The 17765-nt window shown below is 53.7% G+C and overlaps 1 protein-coding gene and 1 long non-coding RNA gene across 15 annotated transcripts in view; one reads left to right on the forward strand and one right to left on the reverse strand.

Moving 5' to 3' along the window:
- TMEM104 (transmembrane protein 104) overlaps nucleotides 1-17765 on the forward strand; it is a 78829-nt gene that overhangs the window by 20093 nt on the left and 40971 nt on the right. For 8 of the 14 annotated variants that reach the window (XR_012426114.1, XM_074020353.1, XM_074020356.1 and 5 more), the window contains one exon: nucleotides 171-279. Coding sequence is in view for 11 of the 14 variants with exons in the window: in XM_074020353.1 (XP_073876454.1) it covers nucleotides 171-279 (109 nt within the window). In the remaining 3 variants the exon portion in view is untranslated. The remainder of the gene's footprint in view (nucleotides 1-170; nucleotides 280-17765) is intronic. The other 6 variants (XM_074020354.1, XM_074020357.1, XM_074020349.1 and 3 more) reach the window with 1 other exon arrangement.
- Nucleotides 13047-17342, reverse strand: LOC141408855 (uncharacterized). The gene is made up of 2 exons (XR_012426121.1): nucleotides 17035-17342; nucleotides 13047-16821 (listed from the first exon to the last, which is right to left on the reverse strand). It is a non-coding gene; the product is annotated as an uncharacterized lncRNA (long non-coding RNA).

The following is a 17765-nucleotide window of genomic DNA, read 5'->3' on the forward strand; positions in this document are numbered from 1 at the left end:
GGTGCTGCAGGAACAAGGAGGGCGCGTCCTCAGAGATGCATCCCGCAAAGTGCTTTGTGAAAAGTCTGATTGTTGATGCTCAGGCAGCTGTGCAGGGAGTGGCTTCTGTCTCCCCCAGCCCAGCCAGGCGGCCTCGCTGAGCCTGGGCTTGCTGTCATTCTTTTTATCAGCAGCGCCGCTGGCAACGACTCCTGCGGTGTGGAAGCAGACACCAAATACAATGACACCGACCGGTGCTGGGGGCCCCTGCGCCGAGTGGACGCCTACCGCATCTACTTGGTGAGTGTCTGTGCCTCTGTGGCCTCTGCCCCAGCCCGGCCTGGGCAGCTGAGGGCATCTGAAGTGCCTTTACTTCCAGGTAGAATCGCTTCCCCAGAGAGGAGGGTCTACCCTTCTCCACACTCTGGCTAAGCACCGGGGCCTTGGCCCCAAGCAGAAATGGATCGCGTCACTAAGAGTCTAGCCCCCAAGGTTCCTGGCAGCAGGCCTCAAAGTCAAGCATGGTTTGGAGTAGGCACTCAGGTCATAGCCAGATTCAGGACCGTGACTGTTGTAAACTGAGCTCAGGCTCTAGAACCACCCTCAGCAGAGTTCTCCAGGAGTACCACATCTCATTTTTTCCAGAAACTTTCCATATTTTGACCTTACTCCTGGCCAGCTCAAGAGCGTATGGTTCGATGCTGGGTCTGGCCATAAACATCCTCTCCAGATAGGGAAGGGTCAGCCCACTCTCTTCCTATCTTCCCTCCTCTCATCCTCCCAGCGGACAAGAGAAGACGATGAATCTCCAGGCTCGTTCTTGATTGCTTTGTGCTGTTGGCGGGGGGCAGGGAGCTGAATAATATGCCAGACAGGTCCTGGATAATAAGATACAAAACCAGAGACAGTTATTTATCTCTGCCTACTTTGGGGGCGGGACTCAGAAATGTTTTTCTTCAACTGTTGCAGTATCTGTTAATATTCTCTGCTTCCTCTTGGTCCTCCTCAGCCCTGACATAAATTTAGGTGTGCTAGGTGACACACAGTGTGACACGTGGCCACTTGGCTGATCTGGAGCAGGGAGGCAGGGACCAAGAGACAGCCAAGCTTTTCAGGGAGCTGGCCTCCCGACTTCATTATCCCTATCTGAGGAAAGGTTTCCACAGGCCCTGCAGGCTCTTTGGGGTTGGATTTGTTAACCCCAAGGGTACACTGAATGGTTTTTCTTGCCCTCCTAGTCCCACTCTACAGCCGTGCTGCAGGAGCCCTATGGCCTGGGCTGTGAAGAGGTTGCTTTTCCTCTCTGCATCTCTGGAGCAGTCAGCTAATGGTCGGTGTTTCTTCTGCACATTCATCTGTGGCTGGCAGTTTGTCTTTTAGTAGAGCTGCGTCCCTGATTCCTCCGTTGCAGGTCTGGTGGGAATTTGGTAGCAGGTTAATTGTCTGGCACCCTTCTCTACCTCCCCCAGCCTTGGGGCGGGAAAAGGCACCAGCATGGCAGCCGGAGGGGTGAGCCCAGGCACTAGTAGCACAGCTGAGGCTCGTTAGCCTCTTCGCACTCAACAAACCATGATTGATAAAATTAGCAGAGGTATTAGTAAGTGAAAGGCCCCGTCTGGATCTCTAGCAGGGTGGATGGGCAGGAGGATGGGGTTTGAGTGGCTCAGACAGACACGGTGGCCGATGTTCAGGGCAGAGCAGCCACAGCAGAGCCAGTCTGGTGGGTCTTTGCTAGGGAGGCTGCTGGAATCTAAAGACCGTGCCAGGCAAACTCCCCGCCCACCAGCAAAACGGATACTACGCGCTGGGAATATTGGCTGCTGCTATTTGCCTGATAAATTATTTAGAAGCATTATTCTTGCCTTGTTAAATGGTTCCCTCACTTATTCCTATAAACTTTCCACATGATGGAAGCCTCCCTCCCTGGATCTCAATAACTCTCTGACCGAACAGAAGGAACCCTTCAGGAAAACAGACGGGCATTAATTACTGCCTTCATCTCCCAGATATTGCACTTATAACTCATAGAGCTAATTGTCATCAGAGCCTGCAAAAGCCACGAAAACAGGAAGCAGAGGCCGCAGAACAGGAGTGGAGACCCTGACTGCCCACGAGAGCCTTTTTTTTTCTGGGCCAGTGACAGTATCCTTCCCCCATAGCCCAGTCCCCTGCTGGGGGCTTCTGTTTGCTCAGAGGCTTTTGGTTTGCATGGGCTCTTCTACCCAGTTTGGAGAAATCAAGGCAGATGGGCCTTGGCATTGTCTCAGAAGTCACTTCACAGTTTTGCATGTGGCTCCCAGGGTGTGAGGTTCTGCAGAACAGTAGCCTGCTGTTCCCCTGACCCCAAACTCTGGTGCTTTCTTTGCTCTGCAGGCCCTTCCCCTCCCTCAGTGAGTTGGAAGGGGCAGAGTGACTGGCGGAAGAGGTTGGCAAAGATGTGGGTGTCCTCCCTCAGTCCTGAGCTCTCCTGCAAGTGATGATGGCATCTTCCCCTCCCAAGTCTGACCTGCAGGGCTTATCCCTGCGTGTCTTTGTAAAGGTCAGGGGAGTTAGATTCCATCAACTGGCCCCTTGGGCCCCAGAGGAGGAAGGCTGTCCTTACCCGCTGCCCCCTGGTCATTCTGTTTCAGAAGATTGTCCATCCCTTCTAGGGACGCCACGCTGCCTTTTACCACCAACTGTTTCTGATTTTGCTGCCAGCCAGACTTCACTCAAAGTGTTCAGCAAGGCAACGAGTAGGTCAGGGGAGGATTGAAAACTCCTCCCTACTCTGCACGCAGATCTTGTTTGTCTCAGGTAGATGAAGCCCCTACCCAGCCTGCATTTTTAAAAGGGCCTACTAATAACCTCTTCTTCATTGCTGTTCTACAACAGTGGTTCTGGGGGACAGAGATACAGACTTTTGTATTGTGGTCTAACTTTCAGAAAGTCGTCTGGAAGCGATTCTTCTGTGTCTTCCCAGGAATGCTCCTGAGATGTACACGCACAGTGAGAATCCTTGCTGTAGTAACTGTCTCCAGGGCTGGCCTGTGTGTAGCATTGTGATTACTTACAAAAAGGGAGATGCTTCTACCAGCAGCTCCCAGTGACCTCCCAAAGCCCTTGACCTTCACCAGTGGAAAATTCCAACCCCCCTCCTTGCGCCTGACGACCCTCGTCCGTATCCTGTGCTTCCCGTTACAGCTGATAGGAGTCACTTTCTCCCTCTCCTTCCCTGGAGGAGCCACAGAGCAGGGTGTCATGGGGCGCAGGTCCCCTGAATTACTGGCTGCTTCAGTGGGCTCTCTGGGGTGTCCCAGCAGGCCACTGCAGCTGGAGCCAGCGGTGACCTCGGCCCTGTTATTAGAGCCCATGGAGATGATCATCAGCATCCACTGTCAGCTGACCTTGGATTCTCAGGCCCCCACCCACCCAACCCTCCTGCTCTTTTGAAAAATCAAATGGGAATGTGAGAGATGCTCCACCTCTTTCAGACGGGTAACCTTGCCTCCAGGCTAGGGAACATCTCAGGATTCTTTCTGCAGTTTCTCTGGCTTTGGTAGGCAACACAGTCAGAAGGTGGCATTTCATTCCTTCCTCTACAGCATGAAGGGGCCAGGGGCCCCTGGCAAGGTGATAGGATTGCGTATGAACCAGTTCTGTTTGGGACTCAGACTGTCCCAAGTGTCTGGGACGCAGGCGTGTGTCACTCTCCCCTGGGATCAAGGGCACTGCCCAGCGCCTTTGTTGCACTTCCTCATTCCTGCATCACCTCCCAGCCGATATTCCTGTCCCCTGCCTGGACCCATCCCTCCTATAGAGAGTCAGAGGGAAGCAGTGTCAGAGGGGACAGTGGGGACTCCCAGGTGCTGAAAGCCTCTCACCGTTAGGAAGAACGCTTTAAGCAGCATCCACCGCTCACAGGTGGACAGATGCTGCTGGGTCGCAGGTGGCCCGGCAGGCCCCGGCCGAACAGAGCCGGGAGCGCAGATGGCAGAGTGGAGCTGATGCCTGGCTGGAGACCCGGCCGCAAACTGGCCGTGTTGAGCAGGGGGCCCCTCGTTGGCTGCCCTGGGACAGGACAAGGTCACCCTGGCCTGCTATCCTGCCTTGAACACAGGAGCTGTGAGATCCACCTCCAGGGCACAGGTGACTCAGGAGAGGGATACAGCCTGCAAGTGCCTGGCCAGTACCTGCCACCCCTTGTGACAGAGAGAGTCTTCCCAAGCTCCCTCCAGACACCCTCCTGAAGAAGTGGAGGGCCAGGGGGATTTCTGTCTGCTAGCCTCTCTTCCTAGAGGGTGAGATCAGCCTCAGATTCAGGCTCACGTTGACACCGGAAGGGTCAAGGGTCCTTCCAGGCCTTCGCTACAGCCCTGTTTTCTCTCGCTCTGCCAGGATTCCATCTTGGCTCCCTCTCCCATGGCAACACTGGCCTTTGTCCGTTTGCAACACTTAAAATGGTGTGCAGTCCCCATTTCAAAACCAAATGGCTTCCTCCTAAAATAGTACCACTCAAGGAGAAAATATCCTTTTCGTGAGGGTGGAGAGGGAGTGATGTGCCCGCCTGGCAGTGCCATGCGTGCCATGAGTGCCCCACCCTCCCACGGTTTACCTTGCATCGGTGTAGCGCATACCAGTGACTTTTGACCCCCAGCCACACAGTAAAGTACACAGTGTCATCCCATTTCACAGAGGGGAGACTGACTCAGACGGGAGCTTCCTGGGATCCCAGAGCTGAAGCAGACAGACAGCAGCTCAGCTCTTTGGCCTCTCAGCTCTGTCCTGCCCTGGTGACACAGGCTTGCTCCACTTGCCCAAGACTCAGTTCCATAGGCTCCGCTTTGGGGGTGGCCCCCACTGCCATGTGCAGGCCGGGGCACAGGGCACCTGTTATCAGCCCTGGGAGCCTGACGTTTTCAGGCAGTTGGGGTGACACAGCTGAGCATGTTCCCTGGTGAGTGAGCACCTTTGCACGTCTGCCCATCATTGTCACCGACTTGATTGATGCCCCGTCTGCCTTGGTGCCCCCACTCCTAGATAGCAAGGCCAGCTTTTCCGGGGCACTCAAGTAGTGTTGGAATTAAGTGCCTCTTCCCAAGGACACTTCCTTCCCCTGCCATGGTCTCTGTTCTTCTAGCATCAGCCACTGTGCCCTGGGGCTGTGGCATCTGCTAATAAGTGGGTCAATGCTGCCTTCACTTGAATATTTATTCTTACCAGTGCTGGGGCAGGAGGTGGCTTTGAGGCCTTCAGGACCAGTGAGGAAGGAAAATTAGTGAAGCAACAAGGTTTAGGAGCAGCAGTGACTTCACCGGACTTGGAGACTCTGGGGACACTGTGCCGCCTGCCTCCCAGGCACCACTCCTGTTGCTTTCAACATGAGTGGTGCCCCCAGAGCACAACTCCAGTAGAACACAGGTGAACACTGCCCCCAGGTTTGTGCAGCGTTGAGGGGATTAGAGTGAAGCGCAGTCAGACAGCAAAGGTGACCCGGGTAGGGCCCGGCAAAAACGTAGACAGGATAAGCGAGCTGTCTCTGGGAGGAGTCTAGTGGGTTGGCCCATCTAGAAACGGAATGCAGGACCCTCAGCCCAGAGAGCAGACAGCCTGTCAAGAGTGTCCCTTCCTGGGCGACATCCACCCTCTCGTCTGGTTCATGTGAGTTAGGACTCAGCCTCACACCAAACCAAGACGAGTCAGGAGGAGACTCCAGGATACCTGGAGGGGTAAGGGTGTTGTTTCCAGGGTCAGGGACATCCAGGTGCCTCCTTAATAGGATGGTGACCATGTCGGGGCTCACTGGGGTGACCTGCGAAGTCCATCTTCTTTCCTTTCCTTTTCTTTCTTCTCCCTCCCAACGCACCTCTTGTCAGTTCCTCCTCATTCAGTTCTGGAGACTCTAGAAAGGTCAGGTTTGTTTTGCCTTTCACTCTTTCCTCCCCTCTCGCCTGTGGAGAGATGCCCGTCACACCTGGTGGCACCGCATGTGCGCTGAGTGCAGTCGTTCTAACCCGTGCCCACCACCGCCAGGAGCTGGACTCGGTGAGCCTTCAAGATTTCTTCAGCCAGCTTTGGTGTGGGGTTGTGAGCCCCTAAGATGCATGTCCCGGGTCCTGTGTGTCCTGTACATGCTGAGCTTTCTGCAGTCATCCCATGAGACTGGGTTTCAAGGAAGAATGCATTTCTTCCCCACACCCCAAAAATGTACATGCCCATACCCGCTACCCAAGCAGAGCTGGGAGTCTAATGCTGGGTGAACTCTTAACTTCAGGCAGTGACCGTGCTCAGACTGAAATGGTGACCTCAGAGGATTAGCTTGTCTCTTTCTTTTTCAAGGAAATCAATAATACAGGGACAGGCCTGTGTTGTTCTTGCTTGCTTGCTTTTTTTCCTGAGGAGCTGTCTATATATCTTAGACCAGGAATGGCTTCTTGTCCTTCCATGTGCTTTCCATCCCCCTACCCCAGCCCTCCCTAAATGAAATTCAGGTTGCCTGTCACTCACTCCCACATTGCAGCTTGTCTCTCTTAACTCCTAGCCAGGGACAGCGTGAGCCCCCACCACCCCACCCATTCCTCCACCACTGCTGCTCCTGTCTGAGCAAGACCCCCGTCCCTCCTTTCTTCCCCGAGTTGCCCCAGCCCATCCCCTCACCTTGCTGAGGACACCTGGGTGACGCCTCCCTGAGTTACTCTGTGGCTGCCTCCTTCACCCTCACCCCAGTGCCCATGCTTTCTCCTCCTGCTCAGTGAGAGGGTTGCTGTTTTTGTTTTTTTTTTTGAGACGGAGTCTTGCTCTGTCGCCCAGGCTGGGGTGCAGTGGCTGGATCTCAGCTCACTGCAAGCTCCGCCTCCCGGGTTTATGCCATTCTCCTGCCTCAGCCTCCCGAGTAGCTGGGACTACAGGCGCCCGCCACCTCGCCCGGCTAACTGTTTTTAATGTCACTTTCAGGGACGTGGGTTCGGTTGACTGGCATTATGCCCACCATCCATCACGCCCCATGACCTGTCCCCACCTTGGCCAATACCTGTGTGCCAGTTGAGAGGACGATGCCTAGTCCCCTGTGCCACTGCCTCCATGGTCTCAGTACAGGTGCCAGACTGGGGGACTCGGGGTCACAAGACAGCAGGCATTGGCTTCTTCCCCCTACCACTCCCTTCCCCAGCTCAGAAGCTGCTCATGGGCCTCCGTCAAGGTCCTGAGGGGTGATGGGATCTTACGTTCTTGCTTCTGAGTTGGCGACTGACATAGCCCCTTCACAGGATGTCAGTGGGGTGTCTCTGGCCCTGGTAGAATGTGCAGGTTGGGTATCCCTTCCCCAAAATATTTGGAACCAGAAGTGTTTCTGATTTCAGATTTTCTTCAGATTTTAGAATGTCTGCATTATACTTACAGTAGAGCATCTCAAATCCAAAATTCCAAAATGTTCCAATGAGCATTTCCTTTGAGGATCGTGTCAGTGCTCAAAAAGTTTCAGATTTTGGAGCATTTCAGATGTTGGATTTTTGGATTTGGGGTGCTTAGCCTAAACCATATTTCTTTCTTTTTTTTTTTTTTTTTTTTTTGAAACAGAGTCTCGCTCTGTCGCCCAGGCTGGAGTGCAGTGGCACAATCTTGGCTCACTGCAAGCTCCACCTCCCGGGTTCTCGCCATTCTCCTGCCTCAGCCTCCCGAGTAGCTGGGACTACAGGCACCTGCCACCACACCCAGCTTATTTTTTTTGTATTTTTAGTAGAGACGGGGTTTCACCATGTTAGCCAGGATGGTCTAGATCTCCTGACCTCGTGATCCACCCACCTCGGCCTCCCAAAGTGCTGGGATTACAAGTGTGAGCCACCACGCCCAGCCTAAACCATATTTCTTTACCCCATCTCCATTGTCTGTAAAATAATGAGTATAGCCTTGCAAAGACCACCTGCCCACAGCAACCCAGTTTTACTCCCAGGCATGTGGGGAAAACGGCAGTGTAACTTACCTGGTTGCTCATCCCTCACCCCACCCCCATTCACCAGTTTACCCAGGAAGTGAATGGAGATGGGAAATGATCTGTTGCCATGACCTTGACCCCCACACACCCACCATTCTTAACTCCTAGGAACCCCATTATATGAAAATCCAAAGGTATAAAATAAATTGGGAGGGTAGTTACTTGTTACAAAGTGATTCCTTACTTTACAGAAGGATTTGCTTCAGATTTCTCTTAAGTAGTTAGTTTCCCTAGTGTATTTAAAATGTTATTCTGTGAAAATTAAGCATTTATAAAACAACTTTAGGATCCCTTCTCTTGTGTAAAGGGAGGTATCCGTGTATTCATATGCAAAGGTGCAGAACCCCAAAGCCCAGTTCATGTTGCTGGAGAAACAGGCAGACAGGGCTTAGGGTGGATATCATAGGCAGCCCACCTGAAAGAAGTAACCAGTGATGCCCCTTCCCCTCTCCCCATCCACATCCCTGAGCTGGGAGAGCTCCGTGGAGCCTGATAAGTGTATACCCGAGCCCCACACCTGTGCACAGGCCAATTTGGTTGGGAAGCTTCCAAGTAGGGCTCCGTGGGGGAGTATCCATTCCTGCTGGGGACCTTCTGTGCTGAGCTTTTTCAGGACTGTTTCTTTGCAGGTCTCATACTGATCCCAGTCAGACCCTGAGCTCAAGGCTTGAGCCCTCCTTGTTTGTGAGTGGTGCAGTCAGGGATAAAAACCCGGTGTGCCTCGCTTCCCAGGCTACCTGGGCTGATCCTGGCCACTGACCCGTGTGTGCACACGCATTTCCCGTCATTCCCCTGGAGAAACTGAGCCCCGGGCAGACTCCCAAAGCTCAACGGCCCAGTCCGTCCCACACTCTGCACCCCCTCTGCTTCCAGAACTCCCATTTCTGGGCAAAGAACTAAAAATAATTTTATTATATTTGTTAAGGGTACATCCCAGTTGTTGATTTCAGATCTCTCCCTGCCACCTTTTTTTATTTTTTATTTTTTTCTTCATTTCACAAAAAAAAGTGCCAAAAAACCTCCATAGTCTGTGGAATCTAGCAACCTCCCAGTATTTTGAGAGTAACGTGGAATGTTCTTAAATATTTTGTGCTAACTAAAATGAAAACTGTATATACCACACTGTTTTTCTTCTGCTCCGTGTCTGTCTACTCCTTTTATCCTGTAGATCAGTCTGTGGCATTTGTGGTGGCCCTGCCAAGTTTTGTGAGGCTGTGCTATTCCCTGAACGATGCTTGCTCTGTTACAGGGGGCATATCATAAGCAGAACCTGATGTCTTTCTAAATAGCGCTCCAGGGCCCTAGCAGTAATTGTTTAATTAAATAAAGCACTCACTCTAAAGTAATAGCCATGATCCTCCGTGTGGCCGGTGTCGCAGCCAGCAGTGCTGGCCCTGCACACTGGCTCAAAAGCAGCACCTGTGTGCAGAGAAGAAATAGCTGAGTGTGCGCTCTGCAGTGCACCCTGGCCTTGAGGAGAGGAGCCACAGAACCCCAGAGGGTTTACAGCCAGCAGAGAGGTGCAAGGGACTCAGCTGGGACGGCCCTTACACAGAGCTGAACGGTTAGGGTGCACGTTAATGATGATATCGGATGAATTAGCATAAGCCCAGATGTCCTGTGGATTCGATGACAGTGGACCAAGGAACATTTTCATAAGCCTCAGGCACAAAGGAGGCACTGGGGTTGCGGCAGCAGATACCCCATGTGAGTGTGACTCTAGAACGGTCATGAGCCTCCGCGGGGCATGTGTAGTTTGGCTGTGGCAAGAACTTCCTTCAACCATGGATTGAGATATTTTCTGAACACCTTGATGGGAAGAGAATGCAGGGCCCTGTATCGGGTATTGGGTGCTGGCTGAGGCCGGGAGGCCTCTGCGGTCTGTGATGTCCAAGCAGTTGTGGCACCTTCTCCCACACTTCTGCAGGGAGGCTGTGCTTCACCTGAGAGGCAGGTGAACGGTCTCTGGGAACACTTCCCAGCTGGTCCCCTTCCCCTGGATCGGGAAAGTGTTTCTCAAGATCTGGTTGCCCGACCACTGGCGCAAGAATGCCTTTGGGCTCTTAATAAAAATGGAGATCCTTGGGTCCTGCGCCAGGCCTGATGCAGCATATTCGAAGGCCATGGGGCCCAGGAATCTGCATTTCCAACCAGTTCTGAGGAGAATTCTGTGTGCTCTTCCCTTTGAGAAATCCTGCTGGTGCAGACCTCTCGAAGTGATAAAAGGTTTCCCAGGGAGAGGCCCACTCTGGTCTTCCTTCAAGAACTGCTTCCCACAGCACTGGTGGAGACAGCTGTCAGGGTCTTCCCGTGCCAGCCTCTTGCAGGGAAAGGAGAGGGGCTGGGCCATCCACAGGTCTCTGGCCTGGTGCTGCCACATCCTGGAGTCCACACCTAAGGCGCTGCTAGAGAGAAGAGGGGCTCTGCACGCCCACTGCCTCGGGGCTGCTTTGTCACCTGCGGCTGATGGGTACCTCCCATGTCCCTAGTGGGTGATGCTCTAGGCTTCCCCTGTAGCTTCCTCTGAAGCTGCTGGTTGGGGGCTCTGTACCCCACAGTGTGCCAGCTCCCCGGAGAGGACGTCTCACTCTGACCCCCGACTAGGGAGGAAGCTGGGGGCTTGCTGATGTCACTTCTCAAATCCATTTCAACACAGCTTGTTAATCAGCCAGCTTGATGTGCCGTCTCCCCTCCGTCCCGCCTCCAAGGTTACTCAGTTCCTGGTCTATTTCGAGGCCAGACGTCAGCAGAGAAGGGGTGGAGCCAGCTGGGCCTGTGCAGCCCTCTCTGCAGGGCACCCGTGTTCTGGGCACCTGACTTCCTTCCCTCCCTCGCTTCCTCCAGCTCCTGCTGGAGCGTTCCCACTGCCATTGCTCTTCCTGCACCGAGAGCATGGACCGAGGAAGGGAAGATGCCGAGAGCATCTCAAGCGATCACCTGGCACCTCTCCTTGAGTGACGCACAAGCTCCGGGCAGCAGAGGGCGACGGCACTGCCTCCTCCTGTTCCCAGGGCAGGGCGGGGGATTGACAGCAAGCCTCTGGGCACCAAAAGCCATCAGATGCCAGCTGGTTACTGGAGATGCAAGCGGCCTTGGGTTCCAAGGCCCGTGGGCACATGCATCGCCACCATTGAATGTTCTGAGCAGTTCAATTCCTGACAGAATCAGGTGGTTGGAGGTGTGGGTGTTTTTTCCCAAGGGAGCTGAGGAGCTAGATTGATGGCCCGGAGGGTCCCCCATCCTCTGTCACTCACGGCACAGCCCACCTGTTCCTCTCACGCCCTCTTGTTCTTAGGACCTGTGAGGACCAAGTTGACCCCTAGCCTGGCCCCAGCAGTGGTAGCCCAGCCCCCAGCAGTTATGTGGCCAGGCAAGGATTGCCCCAGCCTTCTCACTGGTATAAGATAGTGGTATATTGTGACCCAGGCTAACCCAGGCCCAGCCTCTCCAGGCACAGCCGCCAGGGAGAAGAACGCCGTGTACCCATCCCCTCCCTCCTCCTTGACGTCCAGCATAAATACTAAAAGAGCTGTTTTTGTCGAGAGATCTCAAAAGCTAAAACATGATAGCCAGTAAACCACACCCGTAGCGCCCAGAGAAGTTTTGGTCCTTGCATCTGTTAACTCGGCCGAGGAGAGCCCGGAAGAGACGTTACCATGCTCTTCAGAACTGCCAAACCCTCTAGAAGAGCCCTGTCTTTCCTCACAGTTCCCATTTTCCTCCTGCCATGAGGAAGAAAGGCTTCTCTAGAGCCTGCCCTGAAAAGTGGGCATCCCTTGCTCTGTCTCCCATCAGGTTCCCTGGGAGGGCCTAGGATGGCCTTTTCACTCCTCTGTCCCAATAGGACGGGAATGAACTTCCCTGATCTCCGCCTATCCCTGTCTATGCTCCTAGTTCAAAGGATCAAAGTCCCTTTTGAAAACCTCATCATGTTAGGAGGGGTGTCCGGCCCCAGGGCTCCATGACAAGGGACAGCCCGTCACAGCCCCCACCCTGGTGTGCAGACCCAGCCCCTCACAGCAGAACTGCCCCAGGCTCATGAAGGTTTCCCGTGTCAACCCTGATTCTAGGTCAGTCTGATTGCCGTCTCCCTGCTTAAAACCCTGTAGAAGCTCCTCTCCAGAAAGCAAAGTCTAAACTCCCTCACATGGCATGGTCTGCCCCAGTCTCATTCTGGAGCCTTCTCTCTCCCCCAGACACCCCCCACCCCGCCACCAGTGTCATCCCCAGACATCGAGTGCTTTCACGTTCTGGCCTACCACATGCCTGTGCCTTGCTTTGGAGTCAGAGAAGCGTTCCCCTAGTCCACACTGAGCTCAGGGCCCCTCTTCCCCCACCCCTTACCATGGCGTTATTTGGGCTTTTATGATTATTCCATTCCTTGACCTCATTGTGAGCTCCTCTAGGGCACGGGCTGCATTTCGTTCACCTTTCCGTCTAGAGCCAGCGTGGCCCGTCACAGTGCGGTTGCTCCCCGAAGGTTGGAATAAGGGAAACTGCTTACAGGTGGACGCCACTGCTGGGCCTGTGGTGGGGCATTGGCACACATCCCTCCCCTGGGCCTTGGCCTGCTGATGGCCAGAGCCCACCACAGCTAGTGGCTGCTGCTCCGGTGAGACAGACTCCATGCACAGCCAGCCCCTCCTTTCCCAGCGGGCGGATCATCCTCTGGTCCTCGCTGCCAGGACAAGCTTCCCCTCCGCAAGGGCCAGGGCACCCCATCTTTGGGGGGCAGAAGTAGAAGGGAGCAGCTGGAATCCGTCCACTGCCATGAAGTCACAGACGGCTCGCCACCCATCTCTTTCTCTACCACCACCAATTTGCATCTGAAATTTGGACAGTGACAGATTAGAGTAGGCGCCAGCTCCAGAGACAGGTCTGTTCCTCACGTCCCACAGCCTCGCGCACATGCACCCTCTGCCCCACCCCAGCTCCTCACGTAACATCTGTGAAGCTCTCCTAGGTCAAGGTCAGAACCCATGGTCTTTTCACCTGGACGTGCAGGTGCTGGATTCCGTGGCCTTCCGTCAGGCTTGTGAGGAGCCGGGCTGTCCTCTATAAACCCTGATGGCTCATAATCATTAGGCAAATGACTGTGTGGGTTTTCCACAATATTTATCTTCCCCTCCCCCCCAAACCACAAAGGTTGCAGCTCTGGCATCAAATACTTGGAACTCTGCCCACCATCGGGTACCATCTGGTTTTTCAGCTGAGAAAGAGCCCACACAGGCAGGCAACTTGTCCTCCAGTGAGAGGGTGAGGGAAGCACCAGCCAGGCCAGGCAAGGCCACTGGGCCAGCCCAGTCCTCCTGCCCTGAAGGCGCCAGCCTTGAGGCCAGCCTTGAGGGAGCCACAGAATAGATGGCAGAGGAGACAGCCCTTCCATCAGGGTGTAAGCAAAGGAGGCAGTTGAATGCTCTCAAGAGGGACCAGGCTTTGACTGAAGATAGCCTGGTTCAAATCCCTGCTGCATCCAAGTAGTGTGAGGTTTGGGACAAATGAATCCCTCTCAACCTCAGTTTTCTAAAGTGGAAACAGTCACCAAGGCACAGGTGTCTGCAGGGAGGAGCTCGCCTTGGAAGATGCCATCCTGCCTGGGCACTCTGGTCATGCCTGGCAGTGCCAGTCCACGTGCTGGTTCGGAGCCTAGTCTTCCCTGCCCCGGGGCAGAGCCTTCTCTAGAATGACAGACATCAGTCTCAAGTGTCTTGGGAAGCTTGGAGAGCTTGGGAAGGTAGAGAAAGGTATCACGTTCAGGGGCTGGGCTCTTGCCACCAGCATCCCCTCAGTGTGAGCCTAATACCAGCTCCCAGCTGGAAGCTTGGAGATAATAGGCAGGGTATTACCAGGTGTGTGGACTCCTCCTGGTTCCAAAGTTGGGTGGAGTCTGCTGCCTGGGGGCCACAGCATGTGTTCTGGGCAGACACAGGCTCATTCCTGCAGCGGCCACAGTTTCCTGGCAAGTCACAGCCAGGCTGCCCACCCAATGCGGCAGGAGCCCCTAGTGGGTCATGGCAGTGGTCTCCCTCCCGGGTGGCGCCTTCCCCCACATGCCTCCCACACACGGGCCCCTATGAGCCACACTCCGCCTGATAGGAAGCTTCCTGATGTTCCTTTTTTACCATCAAGGGGTTAGAGAGAAGATGCTCATTTTGTTGCCTCCCAGAGCTCCAGTAAAGATAGGTTACAAACCTCAGGTCTCTAACTAAGAAATTCGGCATGTCATTTAAGTAGGGGTACGGAGTGTTCAGAGGAGGTGGTTCAGAAAAGGAAGTGATGTGGGTTTTTCTTGGCTCTGTTTCCACTTGCCTTAAAAAGGGGGAAGCAGAGGTTTGAGGAAGGGACCTGGGAAGGTTTTCAGCTGTCAAACATTCAAGAACTGCCTTCCAGATGCCTCTGGTTGTCTCCTTGCTGACAGGGCTGAGCCTCAGAGCAGACTCCCCCAGGCTCCTCAGGAGTCGTGAGCGATGCCCCAGTGGCTCTGGACTGTCCCGTGCTGTCCAGCTCTCCCTGTCTTTCTCGGAGCCAGCACAGGGGAGTCCAAGGAGCTCTCATCCCATGCAGCCTGCGTCACAGCTGCCATGGGATGGCCAGGCTCCCAGAGCGGGTGCTGCTTCAGTTCTGTGCGGGAAGCTCTCACACATCCCCTTCATGCTGCCTCCTTCCCAGCCACAAACAGGCTAACATTGCATCCTGGGAGGTGGTGTTCTGGACCTGCAACAGCTCGGGCAGGCGGTGCACCAGAGCTGCTTGAGAACCCTGGCCCCCCAGGTCCAAGGGGGGAACATTGCATAAAAGAGACCATCCATCCACCTTTCCCCTGGTTTATTTCTCCCTGAAATCATTCTTCCAGGCTCTGCAGCATCAGAGTCAAATAACATTTGCACAAGTATCTGAGCAGAGGTAGCATAGGCGCCCCACTGTTGGCCAGTCTGTACCTGTACCAAGAAGGTGCCCAGAGTTCATTCTTATCTGCGCTAGCCGGACAGAGAGACGGGTCTTTCCTCCCGAGCAGCCCCTGGTTGCTGAGCTCCTGCTGCGTGGATTTGGTTTCTTTTCTCTGCTTTGTAGCTTGGTGGCCGCTTTAGAACACCCTGCTGGGACCTTCATTTTTGGCTCATGATTGACTCTGCCTGGAGGCTCAGTGTCCTCCCACCTTTGGGAAGAGCTATAGATCTTCCGTCTCTCCACTCACTCATTCAGAATGAGGCTACCAGCTTGGCGTGAGCAGCCATGGTTTTCTACTGAAGAAGGTGGTGACCCAATGACAAGATGCATAGAGCTGACCTCTAATGCACAAGGGGCACCTACTTCTTCCAAGTCATCTGGGCATCAGCCATCAATTCTATCTTCAGTCATCACCTGAATCTTTCAAACTTGGAGTCTATTCAGCAGGCATATCCCAAGGACCTTCTAGTTGAAGGGTGTGGGAAGATCAGGGGGAGCCAGGGACAAGGGACCATGGTAACTTGTTCAAACAGTGCCTTATGGCAGATGTTGGGCTGACACTAATCACTGCTGCAGAGAGGGACGTGCGCTGAGGGAGGCAGCCGGCCTCCGCCTGTCCTCATTACTTACTCTGCATCAGGTACACAGTATCTGAGAACTAGCGGGGGAAAGATTGGCACTGTCTGTCATGCTTGGGTTGGTGTCTAGAACCCAACAGCCTGTCCTAGCACAAATCCCATCCCCTCCCAGGCTCTGGATCAGCCCATTCTTGGGCTGGTCTTCAGGAGGGGCGCTGCTCACCCCCTGCCCTGTTGAGAACATTTTAGGAAGCTCATCCTTATATAGTTCCTTGTGAAAGTGCAGTCATCTGCAGAATTCGGATGACCTCCTCTAGATGGCATGGTGCCTCTCGTCACAGAGTTTTGGCAAATAAGCCGTGACAGTGGTTCGTGGGATTTGGTACACACAGGCTGGCGACATGGTTTCTGACACGGCTCCTGCTCTCTTTCTCTGGCAGACATCTTCTGCACGGTGAATGATCCTGTGTTTGGTTGGAAGAACTTGGACTGTCGTAATGAGCATTTGTACTGTAGTTGAACTTGGGCGGAGGTCATGGAAATCAAATGAGAATAGTACTAGGGCCGGGCACCATGGCTTAAGCCTGGAATCCTAGCACTTTGGGAGGCCAAGGAAGGCAGATTGCTTGAGCTCAGGAGTTTGAAACCAGCCTGGGAAACATGGTGAGACCCTGTCTCTACAAAAAATACAAAAATTAGCCAGGCCTGGTGGCACATGCCTGTAGTCTCAGCTATTCAAAAGGCTGAGGTGGGAGGATTGCTTGAGCCTAGGAGGTCAAGGCTACAGTGAGTCATGATCACGCCACTGCACTCCAGCTTGGGCAACAGAGCGAGACCTTGTCTCAAAAAACAAACGAACAAACAAAAAAACGCATTTGGACCATAGTTGAACTTGGGTGGACCTCATGGAAGTCAAATAAGAATAGTAGAATAGTATCGGGGGCCAGGCATGGTGGCTCAGGCCTGTAATCCCAGCATTTTGGGAGGCCGAGGCAGGCAGATCACTTGAGGTCAGGAGTTCATGGCTAGCCTGGCCAACATGGGTGAAATCTTGTCTCTACTAAAAATACAAAAATTAGCAAAGCGTGGTGGCACACGTGGCTGAGGCAGGACAATCGCTTGAGCCTGGGAGGTGGAGGTTGCTGCGAGCCAAGATCACACCACTGCGCTTCAGCCTGGGCGGCAGAGTGAGACTACCTCAAAAAAAGAAAAAGGAAAAGAATAGTATTGGGGCTAGGCATGGTGGCTCACGTCTGTAATCCTAGCATTTTGGGACGTCGAGGCAAGATGATTACTTGAGGCCAGCAGTTGGAGACGAGCCTGGGCAATTTAATGAGACCCCCATCTCTGAAAAAAAAAAAAAAAAATTAGCAGGATGTGGTGGCATGCATCTGTAGTCCTAGCTACTCGGGAGGCTTAGGCGGGCAGATCGCTTGAGCCAAGGAGTTCAGGGCTGCAATGAGCTATGATCGCACCACTGCACTCCAGCCTGTGTGACAGTGCCTCAAAAACAAACAAACAAAAAAAAACAACGAAGAATAGTATTGACAACATTCTTACGTTCTTTGGATGGAGCTCCTTGCTTGGCTTCAGGAGTGCTGCGTTCCCCACCGAGGTGTTTGGACGGGAGTGATGATCTGGTGTGTGCTGACACAGGGGGTCAGGAAGCTGCGCTCATGTCTGTTGAATGTCTTCTGTGCACACGCTTCATGCTTTGAGGGGTTCAGGAACTTGAAGGGTCTCACAGGTAGCAGGGACATCAGGACGCAAATCCCACCCTAGCCACATGACCCTGAAGCCTGTGGTCCTTCCGCTGACCCACACTGCCTCAGAACTCACCTTCCTGTGGGTAAATCCCCAGATACTGTAATTCAAGTTGAGAAAATAAAAACTTCCAAACCAAAACGTTCACAGCCACTTGAGAAATAAAAATAGAATCCTTGAACATTTCTTCACTACACTTCAAGGACGTGTTGAAAGTTCACTTCCCATTTAGGGATGGGTTCATGCTGAGTTACCATTAACCCCAATTAACTCTTAACCCCTTGTACCCACCAAGAGCAGCCCTGGAGTCTGGGGGATCCTTTCTTCTATCGCTTGAAATAACCTCCAGGATTAGGGAGCTCGGCTGTGCGGTTTGTGTGCTCCACCTCCGCCCAGATGAGCCCCCCTGTGCCCTCCTCACTCCAAGCCCGAATGCTCCGTGGTCAGCCCCCACAGGTCCCTGTGCGTTTAGCGTAGCCCTTTTCAACCTTTCAAGGCTTGCTGCTGTGTGAGAAGTGCCTCTGTCA

This window comes from Macaca fascicularis, chromosome 16 (genome assembly GCF_037993035.2).
Source record: "Macaca fascicularis isolate 582-1 chromosome 16, T2T-MFA8v1.1".
Classification (NCBI taxonomy): domain Eukaryota; kingdom Metazoa; phylum Chordata; class Mammalia; order Primates; family Cercopithecidae; genus Macaca; species Macaca fascicularis.